The following is a 13773-nucleotide window of genomic DNA, read 5'->3' as shown; positions in this document are numbered from 1 at the left end:
TCGGCCATTAGCCAGTGCCAATAACGTACCAAGGCAGATGGGAGATGTGGTGAAGGTTTGGTGGTTAGTCCGACGTTGGTAGGGGAAAGGGATACGTACTGTCTGCAGGGCCGTGTTCATCGATCAACGCACCCTGCTCCTACAAAATCCTACGTTATTCGTATACGAATAACGCACTCTCATCTCTATATTTATATTCCACGTATAAATAAGATTTCATATATCATTTTTATAATGAAATTTTATAATTCGATTTATGACATTAGATAAAATAACATGACAATGATACAATGATGAATTACTCGCATAATTAAAGAGCAATTAGTCATTTCGTATGATGAATTAAAAGAAATTCAAAGATATAGAATGATAATATAAATATAATGCAAATTTTCAAATAAAATAAATTTTGGCAACAGATATTGATATATATATTTGTTAAAGAGATATTCAAAAAAATATTTGCATTTATCTATTCTATTCGATTGATTAGTATATTTGAACACGATCATCATTCCATCTTTCAAAAAACTCTTCTCTGAAATGAAACATCATTTATATATTCTATTTTTTTCTTCTTTTTTTTCCATGTGCAACTTCATTTTTATACATATTTCTGTGCAACTCATGTATGTTTCATAAACATAGTGTTAAATGCAATTAGTTGATACTAAAAATATAATATAGTAAAAATACGGGAAAATATGCGAAATATATTTTGCTTAAATCAAGAATTTCTTATTTTTGTATTTTTACTATAATATCATAATTATAAAAAAAAATTAATAGAAGAAAATAACGAAGCTTTTTAATAAAAAGTAAAAATAATTTGAAAAAATTAATGTTGAAAAAATGTGAATCAGATCGAGGAAGTATGTTAATTTTAATTAATAATTATTCTTTAAAAATGGATGTCTATATTCTACAAAAATGAGAAAAATATATTGTTGAATAAATCGATCATTTCTTTTTATGAAAAATATTAAAAAATTAATTTCAATTAATTAAAAAAAAGAAAAAATATAAAAGCAATAATTCTAAATTCTGAGAATATATTTCCGTTATAATGTTTAATTCAATATTTTTTATTATTCTTTGCCTAAGGACATAATTCTCATGCATAACCTTTTTACGAATTATCCGTTCACATTTTCACACTAATTCAGCATTAATGTTTTTTAATTATGAGAAAATATAAATCTTTTTCATAGTCTTTCCAAAATTTATTAATGTGACAATAATTATAAAAAAACAAATATAAAAAAGAAATATATATATATACGACAAGTACACATTACACAATTTAAGTTACGTAAAAGAATTAATTTTTTTTAATTGTAATTCTTTTTTTTATGTATATCTGGAAAGATAAATTAATAACTTTCATTTTTTTCTTGCTCAAAAGAAATGTTGGAACGTACTATTCCTGATATATCTACCTATCTATCCTAAGACCATAGAAAGGGATATTCTTATCCTATTAACACTTCTTTCAAACTTAAGTGAAAGAACAAATGTGAAATAATCGTCACGATACTCATTCTTTGGAACGACCCTGACAAAGTCGGACTAGACGGCCAGACAACTGCGAGACAGCTTAACCGTTTCACAAATACTCTAACAACTTTATATATTACTTATTGTGACATCGCATTTGATACTAACGAATTAAAAAATTGTACATGCTATTAAATTATATTTTACATGCATAAAAAGCTTAATCATTCTACGATAAGAATGAAAATCTGTAATCATTTCATTTAATATTTCTGAAAAATATTCGCATGCGCGCGAATAATATAAAATGGCTGCCTTGATATTCATTCTTCTCTTCTTGTTTATCATGATTTACAACATTCGTAGTTTAAAGATATTATGACATATGATTTGAATGACAAAATTTCATAGAATGAATATTTCTATTCCAAAAATTCACAAATTTTGGTTCGGTTAATATTATTTCAAAATGATTATTGAATTGTGCAACGTGGTTTCAATATCAACAATGGATAAGTAGGCAAAAACCTACTATATTATAGCAAAAATACTGCAAAGAAAGTAAAAAGATAAAGAGTTCTCGCAACAGCAAGCATTCTTATAACAACAAAGAAAGAAAAATAGAGAAAGAAAGATAATAGAGAAAAGATAAAAAGTTAAGGCAAGAAGAAAGATAAAGAGAAAAGAGCAAGAGTAAGGAAGAAAGCAAGAAAGAAAGAAAGAAAAAAAGAGACCATTGGCAATGCAGTGATACGCAGCGGCAGCAGTGGCGCCGAAAATGCAATGCGGTGTGCCGGAACGACGGCGTCGGCGTCGGGCGTGGCGGATAACTGACCTCGACTCGTCTAGCCCAGTCGCCCCTGACGCCGCACTGTTTCCCACCAGCTTTACCCCGATCCTTCTGATGCACCTTCATACCACTGATCCCCCACTATCGCGACATCGAATACCACCACTACATAGAAGGCCACCATTCGTACAAACACAAATACAACTTCTCTCTCTGTATACACATTTACCCTTTTCTCTTTTCATCCCCTTTTCTCCTTTTTTTTTCTGTGGTAGAGCTTTCGTTCTTCTCGTCCTACGGTCAAATGGTCGCGTTACCCCTCCAGCAACGACCTTACTCCCTCTACACCTGTTTTACACCCGTTGTCCCCCACCCTTTCATTTCTATCGTACTATCTCTGTTCGATTTTCCTCTACTGTGTGTGCTTGTGTCTACTCTTCTCGTCTCGTCGTGGCCTTCCGCGCCCCTGGCAGATCGGCAGACAGCAGTCTGACTGTCTGGTTGCCCAGCAACGCGCCGCTGCCCGTTGCCGTCGATGAGAGAGGGTGGATTCAGCGATAGTTACGTGCTGCATCCTATACGAGCAAATGTTAGCACTATAGGCTAGTAAGAGACATATTGGTTAACATCATCTTTTGGTATTATGGATAAAATAGAATCTGATTATTTGTAATATTATGCAGTATAATTCAAATAATTATTATTTTATTATTATTAGATGACTTATAGACATTAATGAAATTAAATGAAATATAAATTAGTTTTTTTATCTATGTATCTAATTTAATATTTTTTTTAAATTAACGATTTATATATATTATACTATTAAAAATATAGATATATTATAAATGAGTTGTTTAAATTCTTACTTTCAAAATAATTTAATTGTAGTTTTATTATTATTATTTAACAACTAAAGGAATTTTAAAGAACAATTAAGTAGCACACAAAAATTTTAATGTAAGATTTATTGCAGTTAATACAAAAGAGATAAAATATTTTAACAAGCAAACTGGAAAGATGAATCGATAAAATGAAGTTTATATTAATATTCAAACTTTAAAAAAAATTAGGATTTTCACGAATCTATTCTACAGATAAAAAGAAGATGGAAAAACAATGTACAGAAAAATATTGATATATATATATATATATATACATATAAATATTGAAATATACAGTTGTTAAGTGTTGGATTAATTTATTATAATGATCTATATTTATAGACTTTTTCTTTTCTTCTTCTAGCTAATGAGAGGAATTGTTTTGCCAAATTCAAATCAACATTGGATAAAATCACAATGTATACATATTGCAGAAAGTCGTGAATGATAGCGCGATAATATGAAATACGATATTGGTTAACAATGCGCTTCAATATGCATATAGAGATATTTATTAGTCAATAGTTAGGCAAGTTAAAGCCCTTCTATTGATAGATGATATACATATGGATGCTGATATTTGTTGTTCATTATAATTTATAATGAAATGCGGTGTAAATTTCTGTACTGTAATAAACCTAAAAATATAGTAATCATTGAATGCTTGATATGTATAATAATATCAGTTTATTGAAAGACAGTTTATGGAAAGAAATATCTTATTAAAAACTATTTTTCTAAATTTATGAGATGTACGCGATGATATGATCATTATTATATGCACTTTCTAATCATTTTTAAAATTATTTAAAAATTAAAATTAATTGGAAATAGAAATTAAAATTTTAATACAAATGAAAAAAATTTATCAGCTAGCTGGCTTATTCGGGTATATTGCAACAGCATTCCTTTAGTCTTTAATAAGGTTCGACTGTTGTGACTCATAACACAACTGCTTAGTGACTCAGATCCTGAGATTGCTAGCAATGCTTTCAGAAGACGTGGCATCCGAATCTGAATCATAAGTATCGTTAGAATTATCGAATTCCTGTTTCTTATATAAGATATGCATTCAAATAAGTTCCTAATAGCATGAAAATTAATAAATAATTTATCAATTGAGCAAGATATTAAAAAAATAAAATTTCTTAATTCTTTAATATAAATTAATTATTATAACGTTTTCAATTATCTGAATAATATATATAAAATTAATACTGCCGCATTATTTATATAAAAGTTGCAACAATCATTTAAATAATATTAATAACTTTAACGTTAACCCAAAATGATATTATATTCTCCATATTATATCTTTCATTAAATTTCCTTTGATATTAAAAAGATTAATTAAAAAGTTTTTAAATTTAATTTCGTAAATATATCTGTATTCTAATATCTATTTTATTATTATTTATAATTCAAACCTTCTTGTTGTCATTTTAATTATGATCATATATTTATATATTAAAAGAATAAATAAATAAACATAGATATATATATTAAAAAAAATATTTTGTTTAATATATAAGAAATATTTGTTATAAAATGAAATGATAATGTAAATGCTAAAAATAATGCTAATCATTAAAATATTCTTATAGTTTAATTATTTTTATCTTACATTATAATTATTTTTCTTATTAATATGAATGTTTATATTCATTAATACTTCATCTGTACATTAACAATTTATAAGAAATCAATTGCGTAATATATTTGTACAAGTTAATTGTAAAATGAGCATACAACTTTTTTTTTGTATTTTCATTGTATGTATATAAATTTGTATTTTTGCATCTTTACTTTGGTTCAGAATATACGATTAGACTTGTATTTTGAGACACAAATTGATGAAAATATTGACATGTTTAAAACTATTGAACACTTTACTTTCAAATGTCTGTTCATACAATGAGAATGTTGGACACATTTGTCTCCAAACATTACTATCATATAACACGCCTCATTAAATATGTTCTACATGTATATAAAATTATATATTTTGCGAAACATGTGAAAAAGATACAGAAATGTCAATAAATCCTATTTTATCACGTAAAATTCATACATATTTTTCATGTAATATGTATGCACAAATAATTTTTTTACATTTCATTTAGAAATGTTTATCAAAAATCTGTTTGCAAAGTATGTTGTTTGCTCTCCATATTATTATAACCATATAAAATAACAAAAAAAATTGTTATTGAAAGTGATACTTAATAAATCTGTTAAAGCTTTAAGCTTTAAACTTAAGCTTTAAAAACGTAACTTTAAGATAATATTGTACAACCTAGTGCATTTTAATGATAAATCGAATACCACATATTCCTTTGTTATATAATTTAATAATATTCCATTGTAAAATTGTCCGTGTAAATAAGATGGAAAGCACAAAAATATATAATCACTCTGATTTTTTAATGTTTACTATCTACACTTCATCTACAAAGTATGCACAATGTTATTTGAAATAGTTGACTAGATACATACCTAATAGGTAATCCGGATATTCTTCTTCATATTATATATTCAAAAATTACACGGAACAAATACAATCTAACTATACTAATAATAACATAAATAATTGAAAAGCAAGCAGTGTATAAAGTTCTATATTTAGTTTTTCATATGGCAAAAATGTATATATTAGTTATTATAAAAAAAATTTATAGAACACAAAGTTTGTATGTAAAATTATATCTTATAAGATGATTGGTTTATGTTATTTGTTTTACATACTTTGTAAAGGAATGTGTAGATAGTAAACAAATACAAAATTTAAAACTTTTGCTAATATATTTATACAGCATAGACTTACCATTTCACAGTAATCTTTTTTCTTTAATACCTTCAAATATAATAATTATATGAAGGATCCTAGAAGATTTTTGCTGTTTATAATTTTGATATTTTTGATCTTAAAATTTTAAAATGCATCAACGATACAAACGCGCAAAATTGCGTAAAGCATGATTTATAGATTTTGCTGTTTCTGCCCTAAAATTTAATAAATTCATGTAAAAATTTCTTTTATTAATTGTTCGAATATAAAATAGTATAAAACATTACATATTTAATGTACCTTGTAACCGTATTGTGAAATTCAAACAATTGTTCAGGTTGTGCTGTAGGAGAACCACCTGCATTTTGTGATGGCATGGTTTTAATGGCTTCTTCTAACCATTTAGATAATAGCTAAATAATTAATAATATTTTAATTATACAAGAATATAATAATTAATAAATAATTAAAAAATTATTATATTTTACTTGTCTATTAGTTAAAGAAAGTTCAACAAAAACATCTGCCACATCAGATAACATGTAGGACGATAGTGAGAATACAGATGCATGAAGTAACCTTATGACTAATGTCTGTCCTTTTTCTTTTAATACGCGTTGTACTAATTCCCGCCGTATTGTATAATCCGTTCGATTCTTGAAAATAAAAACAATAATACAAATTTATTAATATCAAAGTATAAAAAATCAAATTTTCTTTTAAATTACCTCATAATTTCGACCACAATGTAACAAATCATAAAAAAATTTCATTACTGATACATTTGCGTCTCTATGGTCTAAGCTACAGGCCATTAAGGCACAGTCAATTATGCTTTCTATGACAACAGAGCACAAAAAAGGTATTGGAGCTCTTTGAAGAAACCTATTATTAAAAATATAATTTTAATATTTAGAACAAGATTATTTTGTTAATAAAAATATATACCTAGCACATAATCTGAAAAGATCATCTACAGTGTCAGGATGATTTTTTAATCCATCTTGTTGTTGAAGAATATTAAAAGTAGGTCCAATAAATGCCTCTAACATTTTTAACAAACCAGAGACACATTCTGAATCTGTAGCGTATTCGTCAACTAATATTGAACCGAGATATAAAAAACAACTATGTTGATGAGCTGCGTATAATTGCACAATCTGAAAATTTACGAAATAATAATATAATTCTATAATCTAAAATTTATATATAATAAATACCTGTTTTACAAGCGGTTCAAGAAGATGGGCGGAATGTTTTCTTACACAACGAACAGCAAATCTTAGACAACGACAACATCTTTCCATTAATTTTGCATCATGTTGATATGTTGTGCATACATTTGATAATATGGGCCACATCTATATAATATCAATAAAAAAGTGTATGTGTCATGAATTATTATGATATTCAAATTATATTATTATTATTAAAGACATACTTCAGTAACAGCACTTTGACAAGGATGAGGTTCAAAACTATCTTCAATTGGAGGATCAGTATGCCTAAATATAGCAGCTAATCTGTCTAGCCATATCACAGGATCAGTCTTAGTTCCTACTTCGATGGGAATTCTACGTTCCATAATCTCACACAATGGTCTTGCTTGAAACCAACATAATTCTTTCATAGCTTGTGTAAGTTTTTCACGTGGTAAGCTTGACATAATTATTGCTACTCCTGTTTTAAAATAATAGATATATTATAATGTTTTAAAATTTTTATTTGTCAGCACTTATATTATATTATCTTACCCTTAAGCAAACCAATAGCAGCATCATTACTGATAGCAAAATTATCAAGAGAACGTGCTATTTGTAATAATCCTGGAAAATGTGAAGCCATATGTGATGGGCAAGCAGTACATATACTTAACAATGCACCACAAGCTGCACTTCCTAAACCTTTTTGATTTAAGCAGGTCAAAAGAAAATTCAAAACAGGTTCTACAAATTTAATTTTAAATTATTTATAATAATTTATTTGTAAATATATTAAAATATAGTTATTTTCAAATGTTACCTAGAGATTGACGATGATTGTCTATCCATTCACAAAGTTCTCCCAATAATAGAATGCTTGTATGACGAACAGCTATATGAGTATTTTCTGGTAAATTTAAAATGGCCTCTACTACTTTCGGCACTACGTCATTTTCTTTTCTGTATACAAATATTATTATGTTTATTGAATCATAATAAAAATATTATTATAATTAAACATATAAAAATTTTTATTATATCAAAAAATTACGGTAAAATATTTTTTGCCACTGCTTGCATCACAAATAGAGCTGCTTCAGTTGAATCCCATGTAGGTACATGATTAGGCTGACCTTGTGGTCCTGGACCACCTGTCAAAGATGAAAACATTTGTCGAAAACAATGACTACTTCCAACTACAAATACAACATCCTTTATTAAATCTGAAACACGATTTCTAAAATCTGCAAATTCTTCTCCACCAGCTCCCTCTTCTACTAGACCTAACTGTTAAAAAAAATTATGTATAGAACATCTTTAGAAACAAATATTTAAATCCTTTCATTTAAATATTAAAAATACTAACATGATCTGGTTCCATTTGACAATGCCTACATAGTGCTCCAATTAATCTTTCAATATGAGGTCGAAATACTGCATTAAGATCATCACTATTTTTTTGATAGAGAATTTCAGATAAACGATACCACAAATTGAAAGTTATTTGTGCTACTTCATAATCATGATGTCCAACACATACTAAGACAAGATCAAGAATTTTAATAGCATAATGTTGTTTTCCTCCTGCACAACCATTTACTATGGTTTCTAGAAAGGTTTCAGCTAATTCCGTAAAAATTCGACAATAGTTTATCGACCTAAACAATTTATATAATGACTAAGTAAATATTTTAAATAATTAAAAATTGTATTATTTCTTTAATTACATAGAAGAAATAAAGTTTACTTGTCCATATCTTCATGTGCAACAGATAAATGATATGGTTGTTCTAAAGTCATTACGCTAGTAAAAAGAAATAATTGTAACTGTTGTAGTTGTATATTAGATTCGCTATTATTATCCTGATTACTATTACTGTCTTCTTCCAAAATTTGCAGAATTACACATATACAATCTGCAGCTGCTTCGTGTAATTGAGATCCAGTCATATGATTTCCAAGTATCTAAACAATGATATATAATACTTTATTTAAAGTTTATTTAAAGTCATCAGATATTTATCTAGAATTATCAGATATCAATATTGACAAATATATACCTGAAGAGTATATACAATAACATCACTTGTAGGTACAAGAGGTATAGCATGTACTGCAATCCAACTTGTAAAACATCTAAGAATTGTAACACGGATTTGTACATTCTCTCCGCCATTTTTTAAACACATTTTCTAAAGATATAATAAAAATATGAATAAAAAATATTAATATAAAAATATATATTTTCAATCTACATACCAAAAATTCTGTCACTGTATCTGCACTTGCATTAAGTTCAAGCAATATATGTTGTCTGCGATTAGCTCCTAATCTATATAAAATTATATATAATTTAAAAAAAAAATTTTTATAAATATCTGCAAATATGTGTATTTAAATACCTAAGAGATCTTGAATTCACTTCTTCTGGTAATACTGTCATTACTTCAAGTAATGGCCATAAACTAGCAGTTGATCCGCCAAATCTATTAATTAAATCCACAACTGGTTTTTCCCATGTACACATTTGTAATGCAAGATCTGCTAATGCTAAACACAACTATAATAATAGTTTTTATTATTGTAATCATATATATAAAAATATATATATAAGTAATATAAAAAAAAAATTATATGTAAACCTGTGTAACAATAGCAGAGTTGGTATGTTCATTAATTTGTGATATGTGATTCATTAAAGAATCTCTCAAAGAAGTATGAGCTTCTGGAGGTAATTCTTGGAAACATAATTGTATTTTGGTACGCATTGTTTGTGCAGCAAAATAACAAGATTGAAAATCTCGTTTTTGTTGCAACATTTCATCTGCTATTTTCCATGCAAATACCTAAAAAATTATATAAATATTATTTTTAAAAATATTATTTTTATATTTTTTTATTTTTAAATTACAATAATATAAAAACAATATAATATAAAATTAAAATCTTTTATACATAAGGTTAGAGATTACTTGATTATCTATATTTTTTAATTTAGAATTTTATACATTTATATCATAAAATTATTAAAAATTATATCACCAATGGCAAAAAAATTTGCAAGATACAATGCTTATAAAAGTTCAAAAATATATAATAATTATAAAAAACCGTTAACAAATAACTTACTGATTTTTGTAATTCGTCCAACCATTGAGATATTTTTCCTGGCCCCGAAGGATTTGAATTATTATATAAAGAATATACAGCCTGGTAAACTGTTTCCAGGTCAGGCGGAGACTCCATTCTTCAAAAAATATTTATTTTCCCGGTAATAGCCATACACACAGTTAATTCCTACTGACAACAAATCACTCGCGTTTTATACCGCGTTACATCCGATCTCCAAATCCAACCTGTACAACTACAAAAAGTTTCTTGTTCACACTATCAGCGCATATTCTGCTTTATCGACTTACAGCAAATAGTAATATCTATTAAAACTTAATTGAACAAATAATTTAGAATACATGCAGTTTTAAAAATAATCATTAATAAAAAATCTTCTTTCTTACGTGATTCCGTTTATATCATTAACCTATATATTAAAATTATATTATCTATTATACGTTTATCAATCACAATTCAACTATAGTTGTATATCAACTGTTTATATATATAGTTATAAAATGGAATGTACTAACACATATTAAAATTATGACTGAATTTTGATCATGGTCTATTTAAATTATTTTTACTTGATATTTATAACTTTGGAATTTTCAAATAGTTTGTAACGTAATACACCTTTAAATATCCCGCCGTTTGTACGTTATCCGTAGAGAAGATGTATATGTGCTAGAGCTGAAGGATTTCTGTTTTTAGTGAATGCATACTTTCGTAAGTCCTACATGATCCATGGAAGCAATGCGTTAAAAGTTTGACGTTTGACAGTTGGACAACAAACAAGAAATAACATTTGAAACATACCATGAATGATTACAAAATTCCAATAATCGAGCCAACTATCGATTGTACAAAGGTGTAAACATTAGTGTTTTTATTGTTTTTTTTTTATTACTTATATATAATAATAGATAATTTTTTTTAATACTTTTTTATTATTAGGTTCCACCAATTAATCAGAAAAGAACGATTTCTTTCATTAATCACTTTATTGTGCATACTGTAACATTTCTTAATAAATTTACATTATCATGTGAAGAAAGATTATTGCAATTTGAATATAAATTACAAAGAATAGAGGCTTCATTAGAAATTTTAGAATCTTGGGTATGTAATATTTTATTTAATTATATACATAAATTTAAAAAAAAATATTGATAATATTTAATAATTTAATTATGTTTTCATAGTTATCATCAATTCCTGGTTTGGAACAAAATCAAAATACTAAAAATTCTACAGAAAATAATGATAGTAAAGAAGAAAATGTATCTAAAATAAATGAACCTGATAATACTAAACAAGATGTTTCTGAAGATATACAAACTGAAAAACAATTAATAAACAAAGATTCACGTTATGAAAAATATTTGAAAATGATACATTTTGGTGTACCAAAAGAGGCTGTCAAATTAAAAATGGAACAAGAAGGATTAAACTCGTCTATTTTAGAGTAAGTTTTATCAAATATTTTAAAATTTTCATATCGAAAAAATATTCAAGTTTATAATAGAATATAAAAATTAATCATTTGTATTATATTAAAGTAAATATAGATAATTAAATAACAATTTGATAGTTTTACAATGAAATATTTCTAATTTTGATTCATATTAGATATTTTTTATGCCTACAATTCTTTAACATTAATATTATTTTTTACATCAGCAATGAATCCCAACAAGTAATTTCTAAGCAGATATCTACAGAAAATGATAAGGATAAAGAAGATTAAATATTTAGTTATATTAAATTTAATATACTAATTGATTATTAAAAAAAAAAAATATGTGACACATTTTTACGTTATAAAACATAATTAATAAAATAATATAAATACAAATATTCAGAAGATTTATTTCATATTTTATTAAATACATTTAATAAGTTTATATATATAATTTCATCTTAAAACTGAATCATTTGTCCCTGCAATGAAACATTATTATTATAAATTAATGAATAAATTATATAAAATATTGCAAAAAAAAATTTATATATAATATATTATTTACCTTTCGTTTTTTATCACCTCCTAATTCAAAATGTTTACATCTTTTAAGAGGAATTTGTTTTCTATATTTGCATTCTGTACATTCCATTCTTAATACAATCTTTTTTGTAGTTTTTGCCTAAATAAATAATATGAAATTATCAAAAATTATAACTAATAAATACTAATAACATTAATATTTGTCATTATATATTTAAAAATATACTTTTTTCCTGAAAATGGGTTTAGTTTGTCCACCAAAACCTTGTTGTTTACGATCATAACGTCTTCTACCTTGGGATGCATGACGTTCTTTACTTTTTTTATATTGTGTTACTTTGTGTGGTTTATGTACTTTACACTTTTTACAGAAAGTGCGCCTCTGTTTCGGCACATTTACCTAAAAATATAAAGAATTCACGATATAACACAATTTTATTTTCTAAAAGAAAATAGATTAAAAAAGATAGATTAAAATAGATTAAAAAAGAATTAAAATGATAAATCTTAATTTTCTTATGCTACATAATTTTTTACGATTTATATTTCTTTTTTATTAATCCTTATTAATATTAATTTATTTTCTTTTAATTTTTAAAAGATATTTTAACATAATGTCATTTTAGAGGTTATGTTATTATTATTATAACATTTGTTTCTATCTATAAATATTATAAAATATTTATATTATTGTTTTACAAATACAATATATGTAATAAAATTTAAATCTATATGTGATATTATTATAAGATTATCATTAAAATTATGGATAAATTATGAATATTTTCAATTGAAGATTTACCTACCATGTTGGACGTTTAGAAAGAAAAGGAAATATACTTGGAATATACACCGGAAATTGATATACATATATATTTACGCATGCGCGTATTAGACTATGTGAAAAAATCAGAAATTTAATGTTTTTTTTTATTAAAACATATAAATATTAATGGAATACCTAATATAATATTACTTTATAAAATTTCTTTCATATTAAATTATGGTAAAAATGAATATAAATATTTTTATTTCGTTTAAATATAAAATTTCAATTGCATATACGCCATTAATACTCGGCATCAAAATTGGTTTAATATATAAGACGTTCAATCAATAACAGCAATTATATGTTATAATGTTTCTTTTACTGTTGTTTTTTAATCAATTTATGATCTTTAATGAATCATTCTATATTATAATAAAAATTTTTGCTATTTATTCAAACAAATATTAAAATTAAAAAATAATACTTAATACATAAAAGAAAAAACAATATTAATATGTAATCATTTTTCTTTTGTTACGTTGTCTTTGGTTACGGAAACGAATAATTCATTGTATAAATAATTAGGTTAATTTGTAATAATCATAATTTGTTTTTATTTAATGTAATAAATAAAAGTTCATTCATATTCGTTATATTTAAAAAATATTTTTCATAGACAAAAATTTAATAAACTATAATAGTAATATATTTGACGTTGAATTTT

At 25.4% G+C, this 13773-nt stretch overlaps 3 protein-coding genes and 1 long non-coding RNA gene across 7 annotated transcripts; 2 read left to right on the top strand and 2 right to left on the bottom strand.

The window, feature by feature from the left end:
• Positions 1 to 2525: 2525 nt before the first annotated feature.
• On the bottom strand, positions 2526 to 10773 carry LOC726159 (transportin-3). 2 transcript variants are annotated; one of them, XR_003304503.1, is made up of 18 exons: positions 10291 to 10529; positions 9804 to 10007; positions 9564 to 9721; positions 9421 to 9493; positions 9222 to 9353; positions 8909 to 9126; positions 8528 to 8819; positions 8213 to 8448; positions 7982 to 8121; positions 7714 to 7905; positions 7401 to 7639; positions 7180 to 7320; positions 6908 to 7119; positions 6688 to 6844; positions 6448 to 6615; positions 6260 to 6372; positions 5996 to 6174; positions 2526 to 2862 (listed from the first exon to the last, which is right to left on the bottom strand). XR_003304503.1 is itself a non-coding variant. In XM_026440016.1 (18 exons), exons 2-18 carry the CDS (start codon positions 10405 to 10407, stop codon positions 6114 to 6116), a joined length of 2853 nt encoding a protein of 950 aa, XP_026295801.1. In that variant the 5' UTR covers positions 10408 to 10525; positions 10677 to 10773; the 3' UTR covers positions 4924 to 6113. The 2 variants fall into 2 exon arrangements, 1 of the variants encoding a protein (XP_026295801.1); XM_026440016.1 differs by lacking the exon at positions 2526 to 2862 and adding an exon at positions 10677 to 10773 and having other exon boundaries at positions 4924 to 6174; positions 10291 to 10525.
• Positions 2810 to 3701, top strand: LOC102655817. The gene is made up of 2 exons (XR_003304504.1): positions 2810 to 2893; positions 3536 to 3701. It is a non-coding gene; the product is annotated as an uncharacterized LOC102655817 (long non-coding RNA).
• Positions 10315 to 12074, top strand: LOC726132 (WASH complex subunit 3). Of its 3 annotated transcripts, none has more exons than XM_016911935.2 (5): positions 10315 to 10432; positions 10987 to 11143; positions 11230 to 11394; positions 11478 to 11740; positions 11956 to 12074. In XM_016911935.2, the coding sequence occupies exons 2-5, from the start codon at positions 11093 to 11095 to the stop codon at positions 12020 to 12022; spliced, it is 546 nt and encodes a 181-aa protein (XP_016767424.1). In that variant the 5' UTR covers positions 10315 to 10432; positions 10987 to 11092; the 3' UTR covers positions 12023 to 12074. The 3 variants fall into 3 exon arrangements, with proteins under 3 accessions (XP_016767424.1, XP_006567311.1, XP_006567310.1); XM_006567248.3 differs by lacking the exon at positions 10315 to 10432 and adding an exon at positions 10466 to 10588; XM_006567247.3 differs by lacking the exon at positions 10315 to 10432 and adding an exon at positions 10799 to 10928.
• A 50-nt stretch (positions 12075 to 12124) lies between these two features.
• LOC411515 (60S ribosomal protein L44) lies at positions 12125 to 13180 on the bottom strand. Its single transcript, XM_394987.7, has 4 exons — positions 13087 to 13180; positions 12507 to 12680; positions 12303 to 12419; positions 12125 to 12216 (listed from the first exon to the last, which is right to left on the bottom strand). The coding sequence occupies exons 1-4, from the start codon at positions 13087 to 13089 to the stop codon at positions 12196 to 12198; spliced, it is 315 nt and encodes a 104-aa protein (XP_394987.4). The 5' UTR covers positions 13090 to 13180; the 3' UTR covers positions 12125 to 12195.
• Between the last annotated feature and the right edge of the window lie 593 nt (positions 13181 to 13773).

The sequence above is a fragment of the Apis mellifera genome, linkage group LG4, assembly GCF_003254395.2.
Source record: "Apis mellifera strain DH4 linkage group LG4, Amel_HAv3.1, whole genome shotgun sequence".
Classification (NCBI taxonomy): Eukaryota; Metazoa; Arthropoda; class Insecta; order Hymenoptera; family Apidae; genus Apis; species Apis mellifera.
Note: the sequence above shows the minus strand (reverse complement) of the source record. Positions and strands in the feature narration are given on the sequence as shown.